General features: G+C 35.0%; 1 protein-coding gene across 3 annotated transcripts in view; it reads left to right on the top strand.

The window, feature by feature from the left end:
• Positions 1-12652, top strand: part of Scfd1 (sec1 family domain containing 1) — a 106497-nt gene that overhangs the window by 79415 nt on the left and 14430 nt on the right. For all 3 annotated transcript variants that reach the window (XR_001175709.1, XM_013033464.1, XM_013033463.1), the window contains 3 exons: positions 622-684; positions 2504-2579; positions 10536-10589. Coding sequence is in view for 2 of the 3 variants with exons in the window: in XM_013033464.1 (XP_012888918.1) it covers positions 622-684; positions 2504-2579; positions 10536-10589 (193 nt within the window). In the remaining variant the exon portion in view is untranslated. The remainder of the gene's footprint in view (positions 1-621; positions 685-2503; positions 2580-10535; positions 10590-12652) is intronic.

Genomic DNA, 12652 nt, shown 5'->3' with positions numbered 1-12652 from the left:
ACAAAGCCACTCCAGGCAATAAAGTCCATGAAACTTTTATTTCCAATAAACCACCAGAAAACCGGAAGTGGCACTGTGGCTCAGGTGGTAGAGCGCTAGCCTTGAGCTGAAGAACTGAGGGACTGTGCCCAGGCCCAGAGTTCAAGTCCCATAATTAACAACAACAACAACAACAAAATTGGAACTAAGTCTTAAAAAGAAAGGTGTAATTTCTGTTGAAGAAGGATGGCATAAGCAGTTATACGTCTAGGAACAAGGGAGTATGGAATCTGGAGAATTACAAAGTAAACCTAATTATTATTATTAAGTGAGCACGTGTCTCAGTTCTTGTTAGTAATTGGATAATAGAAAAATTGTGTGAAATTTGTGATGCATTTGTATGTGTTTTTGTTGTGTTAAGGATGGAACCCAGGGGGCCTGTTGGTGCTAGACTAACATTCTTACCACTGAGTTACATTCCCAGCTCTGCATTGTGTTTTTTAAAGAATCTCAGTGTTTCAGTACTAATTATAATATAGTTGTATTCATTGAAATCTAGTTCTCTTAGAAAATGTCTGCATAATAGAAGTTAGTACTAACTGGTAACTTTATCAACTGTTAAGTATATGTCTCATTTCTTAGGGCTTTTGCAAAGATGGCCTCAGCTCCCACCAGCTATGGCAGCACCACAGCTAAACCAATGGGGTGAGTACTACTACTACTATTAATTGAATTTTTGTACTCCAAACGTTAGTATTTCATGCCTTAAAATACAATGCCTGACGCTTGCCAGAATGTTTTCATTATGATACATAACAAATATCAACATGCTTTTGGCTTCCTTGTGTGGTTTAAACTCTTTTTTGTTTGTTTGTTTGTTTGTTTCTGTCAGTCATGGAGCTTGAACTCAGGGCAGGGGCACTGTCCCTGAGCTTTTTCACTCAAGGCTAGTGTTCTACCACTGTGAGCCATAGTTGCACTTCCAGTTTTCTAGTAGTTAATTGGGATAAGATTCTCATGGACATTCCTGCCCAGGGTGGCTCAGGGTCCTCAGGTCTTAGACTCCTGAGTAGCTAAGGATACAGGTGTGAGCCACCATTGTCCAACTAAATTCTGTTTTAAAAATATAAGCATATACCTTTAACATGGGTTTAACCATTGGTTTCATGTGCTGCTTCTTCCTTAGGACATTGTATTTTTCATTTTCAAAAATTTTTGTAGATTACCAGCATTTTAACATCAATGTTGATAACCTTACCTTGTGTGGACTTGAGGCTGAACACTCAGGCCTAGTTATTAGGCAGATGTAGGTCCCAAATGAAAACAAGGAAATTTTCAGGACTAAAAATGGCTTCTTACTACAGAGACAATTAACACGATAATAATTCAGACTCATTTTTCTTATCATATAAAATCCACTAAGTGTTATATTACATATTGTGTGATAGATTGTATATATACCAGGGGGGATGGTATACAATTAAGGGTTGGATCTAACTGGTACCATATAAAGAACACAGTACAGTTGATATGCAGACATACATAGTTTCATTATGTGTGTTTTTAAAGTACAATATCTGGATTACTTTCTTTATTATTTCACCATTAAAGCAATTGGAAATGCAAGGAATTTTTAATTTTACTTAAAATCTATACCTAAGGCTAAAGAATTAAAATGTTTAAGGGCCTGGCATGATAATTCCAGCTACTCAGAAGGTGGAGATGGGAGGATCAGGGGTTTAAGGCCAACTTGGATTTAAGTTAGTGAGATGCTATCTCCAAAATAAGCTGGGTAGCAGATTGCTACTGGTTCATGCCCATAATCTTACCTACCCAGGAGGCCGAGATCTGAGGATTGTGGTTTGAAGCCAGCTCAGGTAGAAATAATTTATGAGTCTCTTAAGTCCAATTAACTACCCCCCAAAAAAATCCAGAAGTGGAGCTGGGCTCAAGTAGTAGAACTCTAGCCTTGAACAAAAAACGTTCAGTAGGAACGTTCATAGGCACTCTGTTCAACTCCCAGGACTGGCACCAAAAAAAAAAAAAAAAGGCTGAGTATGGTAGCACAACCAATAGTCCTAGTTACATGGGAAGTGGAGGTAAGAGGATCTTCATCCAAGCCTCAGGCAAAAAACAAGACCATGTTAGAAAACAAGCAAAAAGGCTTAGAGTGTTGTGGTTTAAGTGGTAGAACACTTCCCATGTAAACGGTGGGCCCTGAGTTCAAATCCCAGTATCACCAAAAACTACCAATATGAAAGTAAATGCATGTTTATTTTGAGGGTCTGATTTATTATATTTTAAATAACTACTAGGGTTTTACAACTAGTTTATTATAGACTAAAATGGCAGTAATGATATTCATGGAGGCAGAAATTCGCAAGGCCCTTTCTCGTTAGTGAAAATCAAGTGCCAGATGCAGTGAGCATCACATGTGGTATGTAATCATGCAGATATTTTCTATGTAATCACCTGGAGAAGCAATTTGTACTTAGTGTGGTCCTCCTCTCTTACCCTACCCTAGTCTCTTATCACGAGTCATGAATACAGGATCACAATTTGTGATGGAAGGAGTGAAGAACCTGGTACTGAAGCAGCAAGTAAGTACACTTGTTAGAAAATACACTATAGCTTTTAAACAAACATTGACAGGCTCAGCTCTAGATTAATTTGAGTAATAAATATTAGGAATAAAATAGTATCAAGATGTTCTTTATTGGAATATGTGAGAAGATGAGAATATTTTTACATGTGTAGTTCAGAGCTTAAGGTTTATTCATTGGAACATCAGTGGTGTTTTGAGTTTTTTTGGTTGGTTGTTTTTTTTTACTTTAGGTTTGTGAAAGCACTAACTGAAAAAAGCTTAACTTGTCTAGAATAATGAACTGCCATATAATTAATATCATTTTACATATACCAAGTAAGCTAATAAATAGTAAGCTAATAAACTTAATATATAGTCTTAGGTCTTGAGTAAATTGGAAAAGTATTTTATGTAGTTTATTTGGGATTAATTTTTTTTAAGCTTGATTTTTTCCTTCCTCTCCTTTTTTTCCCCTCTTCTCCTTTCTCATCTTCTTCATCTTCCTCTTTCTCTGTTCTTCCACTTCCTATATCTCCTCCTTTTCCTCCTCTTATTATTTCCTTCTTTGACAGGTTTGCTGTTTACCCAGACTGACCTCACATGGCTTTGTAACCCATTAGCTTTGAATTCAATTCTCTAGCCTTAGCCACCAAAAGACTGAGATTGGAGGTGTGTACCACCATGCCCAGCTCATTTTCTTAAGTTTTAAAAATCTTTACTTTTACATATAGAATATTTTTTTTTGTTTTTGAGGTTTTTTGGGTTTTTGTTTTTTGGGTTTTTGGGGTTTTTTTTTTGTCAGTCCTGGGGCCTGAACTCTGGGCCTGGGCGCTGTCCCTCAGCTCTTCGGCTCAAGGCTAGCGCTCTACCACTTGAACTACAACACCACTTCCAGTTTTTTCTGCTTATGTGGTGCTGAGGAATTGAACCCTGGGCCTCATGCGTGCAAGACAAGCACTCTACCACTGAGCCACCTTCCCAGCCCCCATATAGAATTATCTTTGTTGTCTCTGTGCTTTATTCATTGTTAGTTGATTTGTTTTCTTTTCAGAATGGATTTGCTGCCAGATATAGAGGTACATGAGTGTAATCCCAGCTACTTAGGAGGCAAAGATAACAGCAAGAACCTATCTCAAAAACAAAAAGGCTTGATATGTAATCCAAATGGTACAGTACTTGCCTAGTATGTGGAAGACCATTGGTTCATTCTTTAGCCTGGCACCACCAAAAAAAAAAAAAAGTTTTTTATTATGAAAATTTTCAAATGCAGTAAACTCATGGTGTCCATGGATACATGGTTCAAAGCGAGAAAAATCCATGAATGTTCAGGATGCATAGAGCTCGGATATGTACTGCAGGTGGTTGAGTCATTTTTCCCATAACAACCAGTGTCCACTACAGACTTTACACTTTACACTTTTCTTGGCTCTTGGGAGGATTGCCCTAATGTTTACCTTGCTTTACTATAGGTTCGCAAAATTAAGGATAGGGAAACTTAATAGGTCACTGAGATTTAAACAGCACTGGCAATAACACTGTACTAACAGCTTTATCAACTGTAATACACACATGCACCTATAAAAATTTTTGTTTTTTGAAATTTCTTTTGACTATGCTTGGTCAAAACTATACTGTGGGAATAAGTCAAGTTCACTGTACACATTGGTTTATGATACTCTACACATTGGTGTATTAAAGTATACCTCAATGCTTGGCATCTTCCCCCTCCAACCTCCCTACTCATGTTTTTTTTTTTTTTTTATTATTTTGTCTTTACTACAAATTATAGTAGTTCACACAGATACTCCATTTGTAACAATGAGAGGGATAAGAGTCAGGTGTCCAGGTATGAATATTGAGTCTGTATTTAATAATATTAAAATATTTCTCTAAACTTCCTCACGCTTTTTTGATCATACATTTTTTATGGAATTTTATATAAACATCATTTCTATTTAAGTACAAGGAATGTTTTCTCTATCCTTGGCTTTTCTGTAGGTTTCTAGTTTCAAAGTAGGATTTTTTATTCAGTTTATTTCTTTGAATAAGTAATAACACTTTTCGTGTAGTGTCAGTAAAGAACAATGAAAAATCCTCATTTGCTTTAATTAAAGGATACATTATTTTCCAAAACTTCCTTTCAGATAATTCCAGACTGAATTATTTCTTCTAAGTATTTGGGGTACATTTTATTTTCATTATCTCTTTTTCCCAATAAGGAGCTACTGTTGAATACTTAGATGTCTTGTTTTTTGTTGTTGTTGTTGTTTTAACTGATATACATTAGTTTTCTGATTCTCTAATGGTACTTTTAAGAGGCATCCAAATTGGTCTGTTAATTTTATTATACTACAACAATTTTTTATTTGTATGTTACTGAAATATAAAAACAAATCCATTATAACCTTAAATATGTTTGTTTTCTTAACATTAAAAACAGTGTACTGCTTTGACATATGAAGTTTTTTACTGGTTAAAAGTAAAATTTGGGGTCTAGATGCAATGACTCATGCCTGTAATCCCAGCTACTCAGAAGACAGATCAGGAGCTTCTCTGCAAGCCTAAACAAAAAGTTAATGATTGAAATAATCTGTTACTATCTCACCTGTAAAATATTTTTGCCATCAAAGGAGAACCATTAGTGTTTTAAAACAATATAAAGGTTCAGAATTTGAGGAGATATATGTGGTCATACAGTGGTTTGGTTTAATTATAACATGAAAATAAACATTTTAAAATAGTAAATCCACTATGATCTCTTTTGTTGTTTAAAAATAGAGAATATAAAAGGATGTACACCCAAGCTTTACTTTAGGGTTTTGTTGGGGGGTTTTTTGTTTTTTTGTTTTTGGTCAGTCATGGGGCCTGAACTCTAGGCCTGGGGACTGTCCCTCAACTCTTCAGCTCAAGGCTTCTCTACCACTTGAGCTACAGTGCCACTTCCAACTTTTTCTGCTTATGTGGTGCTGAGGAATTGAACCCAGAGCCTCATGCATGCAAGGCAAGCACTCTTCCACTGAGCCACCTTCCCAGCCTTATACCCAAGCTGTAAATGTTGGGTTTTCTGTGCAAGTATTTATCTATGTTTAGTTTCTACCCACGTTATAAATTCCTACCACTGAATTATGGAATCAAATGGTGTGTATATGTCTAGTCATTCTTAATAATCATTACCAGATTTTTCTACAATAAAGAGTCCTTATTCTATAACTAGTTATAGAAAGGTTGAATTTCCTAATACTCCAAAACTTAGAGACATTACAGTGGGGACACCTAGAATAGTTTGAGAACTAAGAGGGGACACCTCCTACATCTGTAAAACATTTCTTTTACTCATTATTACATTGTAGTCTGTAAGTGAGTTAGACAAAACGAAAAACAATTAACCATTTCCTGTTCTCTAGGTCACTTATAAAGAACTTTTTATGCAGTGTTTTCTGGGCAGCATGAATTTTATGCATCACAAGTATCAACTATGACATAAAACCAGTTAAAAGATATTTAAAGAATGGAAATACATTTCTGTAGGGATAATTGTACAAAAATGTGATGATGAATATTTTAGTGCAAAGTTTTGTAATTTGTCTTAATTTCTTTTACTCATGTGTTCATGTACTTCTTTTAAAAATGAATTGGCAACAAATTTTTAAAAGTTTGAAAAAGCTATGTATTGTCGAAGCTCATAGAATTCACAAACTTTATAGACCACAATAATGACAATTTGCCTCATGAAGGTTAAAAATATATTTATGACTTTTAAGTTTTACTATCTCACAATACTGTGAAATTTATGTAATCATTTAATCTCAATAAAAATTATAAAAAAGGCAACTCTAATCATAGTGTATGTCCTTTAAGATTATAATTTAGATAAGAAAATTACAAAAGAATTTTATGGAACAGTGAATTTTTTTGTTTTGGTTTTGGTTTGTCAGTCGTGGGGCCTGAACTCTGGGCCTGGGCGCTGTCCCTCAGCTCTTCAGCTCAAGGCTAGCGCTCTACCACTTGAGCCACAGCGCCACTTCCGGCTTTTTTGTTTTTGCTTATGTGGTGCTGAGGAATCGAACCCAGGGCCTCAGGCTTGCAAGGCAAGCGCTCTACCACTGAGCCACCTTCCCAGCCCCGGAACAGTGAATTTTAACACTGGCTTTTTAGTTATGTCGTAATTAGCTTACAGAATAGACATCAGAATATCACATTGAATGCCCAAAATATATATAATTTTTATTTGTGAAACCTTAAGAAAACCAGGGTGTTATGGACACCGTACCTATATGGTTTAATGATGATATTGTATTGAGACTTTTTTAAATGTCCTGTGATAATGGGAAGCAGCAGGAAGCAGAGGATATAAAATTTGCTTTGAGTTGCTAATTATCCAGGCACATAATGGAATGGATATGTTTGGTTGGATCTATTTAATCCTATTTTCTTGATTTTTTTTTTTTTTTGGCCATTACTGTGCTATATGATTGGGGGTTGGGAGGAGACTCACTATATATTTTATGGTTTTCTCCTCTGTTGTGTAAGAGTGTTTGCTTCACTCTGTCAGTTTCTTTTGGTTATAATTTTAGAATTTTGGAGAGATGGATCTGTCTTACACTGTACCTGTATGTGGTTCACCCTTTCATGTCAATGGATATCCCTTATTATCAATATGTTTCCAGGTCCCACATATCCCATCTGATTCTTTATTGGGCTAGAAACAGCTTTCCACACAAGCTTCCCCTCAAGGGGATCCACCTACTGCTTTTCAGTCTTCAAGGTTCTGATCATCAGGACAGCTTCTGGCATCATTGTCAGAATATCATGGAAGCTCAAAGACACAAAGGAGAATTAGCAGTAGTTACCACATATACATATATGTTGGCAATGTAGGTCAGCAGGTTTCTAACTCTAAGAGAAAGTGGAAAATTATTTGGTTGATTCTAGGACCATGTATTAGATCATCTGTTATTGTGAATATTTTATTTGCATTTTGTTTTTGAAGCAATCATACCATCAGGGATAAAGTTAATATTGTTTTTATTTAAACTTTTCCAATGGCTAAAATTAAAACATGACTAAAGTCAAAGCCAGTTAGGGTTTTCAGAAATAGACTTTTATTTTCACATCAATTTCTAGTTCACTTATTTAAATTTGAAAATTTTAGAAATAGCAATCCTTGCTTTAAAGTTTTTGTGTGAGTGGGACTCAGTCTCAAATCTACATCTAAAATAGATTTCTGATCACAATTGATTCAGTTACCAGTAGAATGGTACTTTTCCATCTCATTTAAACAGCAAGTTCTGGACAAAGACATGCTTGCAGATTTTAAAACAATGAATAGGTTTTTTGTTAGGTTATATTTCATTTATATCTCTTTTACTGAGGTATACAATTTGTGTGTGAATGTGGTTTTTGTTGTTGTTTTTTTTTGTTTTTGTCGTTCTTGGAGCCCAAACTCTGGGCCTGGGCGCTTTCCCTCAGCTCTTCAGCTCAAGGCTAGCCCTCTATTACTTGAGCCACAGTGCCACTTTAGTATTTTTCTGTTTATGTGGTGCTGAGGAATCCAGCCCAGGGCCTCATGCATGCAAGGCAAGCACTCTACCACTGAGCCACCTTCACAGCCTATGAATGTGCTTGTTGTTGTTGTTGGGATTTTTGTTTTTGTTTTTGTTTTTTTTTTATTGTGAAAATACTGTATAGAGGGGTTACAATTACATGGGCAAGATAATGAGTACATTTCTTATCAAGCATTGTTGCCTCCTCCTTTGTTTGTTTTTGAAGACAAAATAATAGACTTTGATGAGCAAAAAGAATTATTTAATTTTGTTCGGATGTTCTCTTATTTGCAGCAATCTGTGGTGCCACAATGGTTTGTCAGTCAGCAAATGTTGATTAACTTTGTTAACTACTCTGGATATGTAAACTGAGATTTTAATTATAAACTAAGACCTTTATTTAGAAAAGAGCAGCTAAGTAATGTGTCAGTTGTCTTGTTAAATAGTTTTATACTTTTAAAGATACGCTTTTCCTTTATCCTCTACACCTCAAATAAGTTATTCAGTGGCATAATCATTGGCAAATGTAGCAAGAACTGTAAGGCATAATTGTGCCATTAGGGAAATCCTAATGATAAATGAAAACATGTTATAAAATACTGTATCTCATTTTCACATGTGCAGTAAAAGTGTGACTCAACTTGGACACTAGTAAATTCTTTTCTGAAGTTTTCTGTTTGGTATAGGTCTAACTCATGCAATTTCAGACCCTTAAACAGAATTAAGTATAGAAGGCTGAATTTAAAATAGTCAAATTTAGTACAATCTTACAAATAATTTGTAAGGTTCCCTTAATCCATATTTATTATTTTTATATGTGGAATAAATTTTTCCTTTAGATAAAGTATTCTTGGAGATTTTAATCTGAATCCATTCTTTCCTAGAGGAGTTCAAGGTTTGAACTTCTTAAATGAACAAACTTATTAGACACAAAACTTAAGATACCTGCTGGGCATCAGTGGCTCACACCTGTAATCCTAGCTACTCAGGAGGCTAAGGTCTGAGAATCTCGGTTCAAAGCTGGCCCAGGCAGCAAAGTCCGTGAGACTCTTATCTCCAATAAACCACTAGAAAACCAGAAGTGGCGCTGTGGCTCAAGCAGTAGAGCACTCACCTTGAGCTGAAGACAAGGACAGCGTCCAGGCCCAGAGTTCAAGCCCCATGACCAACCAAAAAAAACTTAAGATACGAATTTAAAGCTTGGTAAAATTTTAGTTTATTTAATTTTGAACCATCGTATTTTTAATTCTAAATAGTATTCAGGAAGTACATTTAGCTTGAATATTTGGTGTTTGTGTTTCTATTTAAAAATTCCTAGCCAACACAAATATCAGAGAATAATGAAATGCCTCAATTTTCATTTTACTTGCTTGAGACTATCTTTAAAGATTTTTATTTACTAATCTAGAAGAAGGAGAAGGGAAATGCATATTTTCTGTCTGGGTAAAGCAGCATTTTCCTTAGTGCTAGTTGATTTTAGTAACAATAAAATGCTTTATGACCTAAGAAAATAAAAATCCTTGTGAAATAGTAATATGTTAGCTACAGTGTTTTGAGTAATGAGATTTGATGTTGCTTTTGTTGGATGTAGTCTCCAAGATACAAACTCTTCTTTCCAGAACATCCTGTACAATTCACAAAGTAATGTCAGCTCAAAATGAGCAGAATACTCTTCAACTAGGAATGAACTTTGAATAGACCTAATAGTCATTTAGTAAATTTTTTCTGCTGCATGAGTTCTTATGTTCAAAATAATGGCAGTGCTTGTCAGATTGAAATGTAAAAGTGGTATTTTTATCACAAGGTCTATGAGTACATCAAGAGGCAACACCTCTTGCCATCACCAGTGTTTCATTGCATGATGAAATTGGAATTTGTTCTATAATAGGACATGCAGTACAACATTGAAAATGCAGAATTTATCCTAGGCAAAAGGCAAATAGACAATAAAATTGTGTATCTATAGTCCCATTTGTCAAGATATACAAATATGCCTTTATTAGAAAAGGAAGAAACCTGTATTAATTTACTCTTACACTTTTTCACAAACGATGAAGTTAACTGACTATAAGAAAACTAATAACAGAAAGGAAATGGAAAAAATACAATGGATTCTTATTTGATCAAAACAAAAGCGTATAATTACTGACATTAAAAAGTAAACATCAGTAAATAGTCAAAGCATTTCTACTAAAACCTAAATACACTTATACTTTATAAGAAACTATTTATTGAGTATACTTTTCTATGGAAACTTGAGTGCAAAGAGTATTTGCATATCTAACCTCTTTACCATTTACCAAATACCTCATCTTAGGATGTGTTTAATCAAAAAGTAAGTAATTGTGGAATGATTATATTGTTATTAGTAAGAAACAAACTCTTGATTTGTTATTCTAATGTTTAACAAAATCCTATCTCTGCTGCAGAATCTACCTGTTACTCGGATTTTAGACAATCTCATGGAGATGAAGTCAAACCCTGTAAGTAATGTTTGACACAGCTTATACATAACTTCTTGAATATATCAATCTCATTAATATGAAAGTAATAAAATCAGACTGCTGATACTAATCATTACAGAGTAGTACACAGGAGAAAGAATTTATGTTGTCAAAGAACAGTTTTTAGCTATTATCACAGAGAGGGAACTGAGTTTTCTCAGCTGCTACAATTGTTCTAAGCAGCTCTCATCCAGATTAAAACTAGAATATATCCTATATGTATCATTAAATGTCAAATATATCCTAATAAGCTCATTTCTGTAAGTGAAAAAGAACGAGTAAGCATTCACTGTGATAATACAAGGATCTTGACCAATTTAAATACACTAAATGAGGAGGAGAGGAATGAATAGTACAGCTTAAAGTGCATATGTTCAGATGGCACTAATTTAATTTGGACTGAAGAAATAATTTGAGAGAAATTGTTGGCTGAATAAATGGGTAAATATTGTTGTCATTTATGTAAAGAATGGGTTCCCAAACTATCTTTTTGCAATTCAAGAAAGCTATGTAAATATCACAATCTATTCATAAAAAAGGACTACACTGGTACTGGCGTACAAAACATGGTTAGCATCACAAGAGTCTGGAATCATGAAAGGGTGCATCATTCTACCCTCATCAAAACACTAGTTGTGCTGACAGAACCACTGTAGACTTGGCTGGGAAGCTTAGGATTCCAGACTTGCAAGACAATGAGAACAGAATCTTCAGATTAATGAGACTTTTCTGATAATTGTTTTAACATGATTCCAATAATACTTAAGAAAAATTAACAAAAACAAATTTTAAATTTCAGTCATGGAAACCAAGATACAGCAATAAAAAAAAACCCTAAAACTTGCAATTGCTATTTTGAAAAGAATGAGAAAATTATCTATAATGATAAGCTAAAAAGGATTAGATTCTTTCACTTAAAAATAAATAAGGATATGGTGGTATATAATATATAGTAATAATAGATTTTGTCACTGCATCTTTAAATACATGAAGGAAAAGGCTCTAAGGAAGTATTTATTTGTACTAAGATCTTAGAGAATATATTGCTAAACTGTTAGAGTTACCAAAATATACTTAGACTTGGCTGGTAATCTTTTTTGTTGTTGTTGTTGTTTTTTTTTTTTTTTGTCAGTTAGTCATGGGGCTTGAACTTTCTGGGCCTGGGCGCTGTCCCTCAGCTCTTCAGCTCAAGGCGAGTGCTCTACTACTTGAGCCACAGCGCCACTTCCTGTTTTCTGGTGGCTAGTTGGAGATAAGGGTCTCACAGACATTCCTGCACAGGCTGGCTTTGAACCACTATCCTCAGCTCTCAGTCTCCAGAGTAGCTAAGATTACTGTCTTGAGCCACCAGCGCCCAGCTGGCTGGTAATCTTGAATGAATAATCTCAATGCTTCAAAATACAATAACCTAATTTTAGATACATTTTTATCATTTACATTTATTAAATGTTTGATTTGTCTGAGTAAATTGAAATTACATTATCGGAGTAAACGTTCAATTTGAAATTAAGGCAAAAAATAAGTTTCATCTTCACTCAAAATATTTACCTGGTACTGCTTTTTTATTTATTTATTTATTTATTTATTGTCTATCTTGGGGCTTGAACGCTGGGCCTGGGCGCTGTCCCTCAGCTCTCCAGCTCAAGGCTAGTGCTCTACTGCTTGAGCCACCATGCCACTTCTGGTTTTCTGAATGGTTTCTTGGAGATGAGAGTCTCACGGACTTTTCTTGCCTGGTCTGGTTTTGAACCGTGTTCCTCGGATCTCAGCCTCCTGAGTAGCTAGAATTAAAGGTGTGAGCCACTGCACCCGGCTGGTTTTTTTAAGCCAAGTGTTTAAGGATTCTAACTCTACATTTGGTTTTACTGAGAGGGCAGTGATAAAAAGCATACACCACTGGGTACAGACTGAAAACTACCACCACATGTAGTATGTTATGTGTGTCATTGATCACTTTTGATGAGTCTGTCCATACTCCGGGAGTTTCTTTGGCTGATCCTGTTATGGAAGGAGAGGAAGGCAGACATTGGGAAGTAATTGTA

This window comes from Dipodomys ordii, unplaced genomic scaffold (genome assembly GCF_000151885.1).
Source record: "Dipodomys ordii isolate 6190 unplaced genomic scaffold, Dord_2.0 Scaffold168, whole genome shotgun sequence".
In the NCBI taxonomy this organism is placed as follows: domain Eukaryota; kingdom Metazoa; phylum Chordata; class Mammalia; order Rodentia; family Heteromyidae; genus Dipodomys; species Dipodomys ordii.
This window is presented reverse-complemented; position numbering and strand designations above follow the sequence as displayed.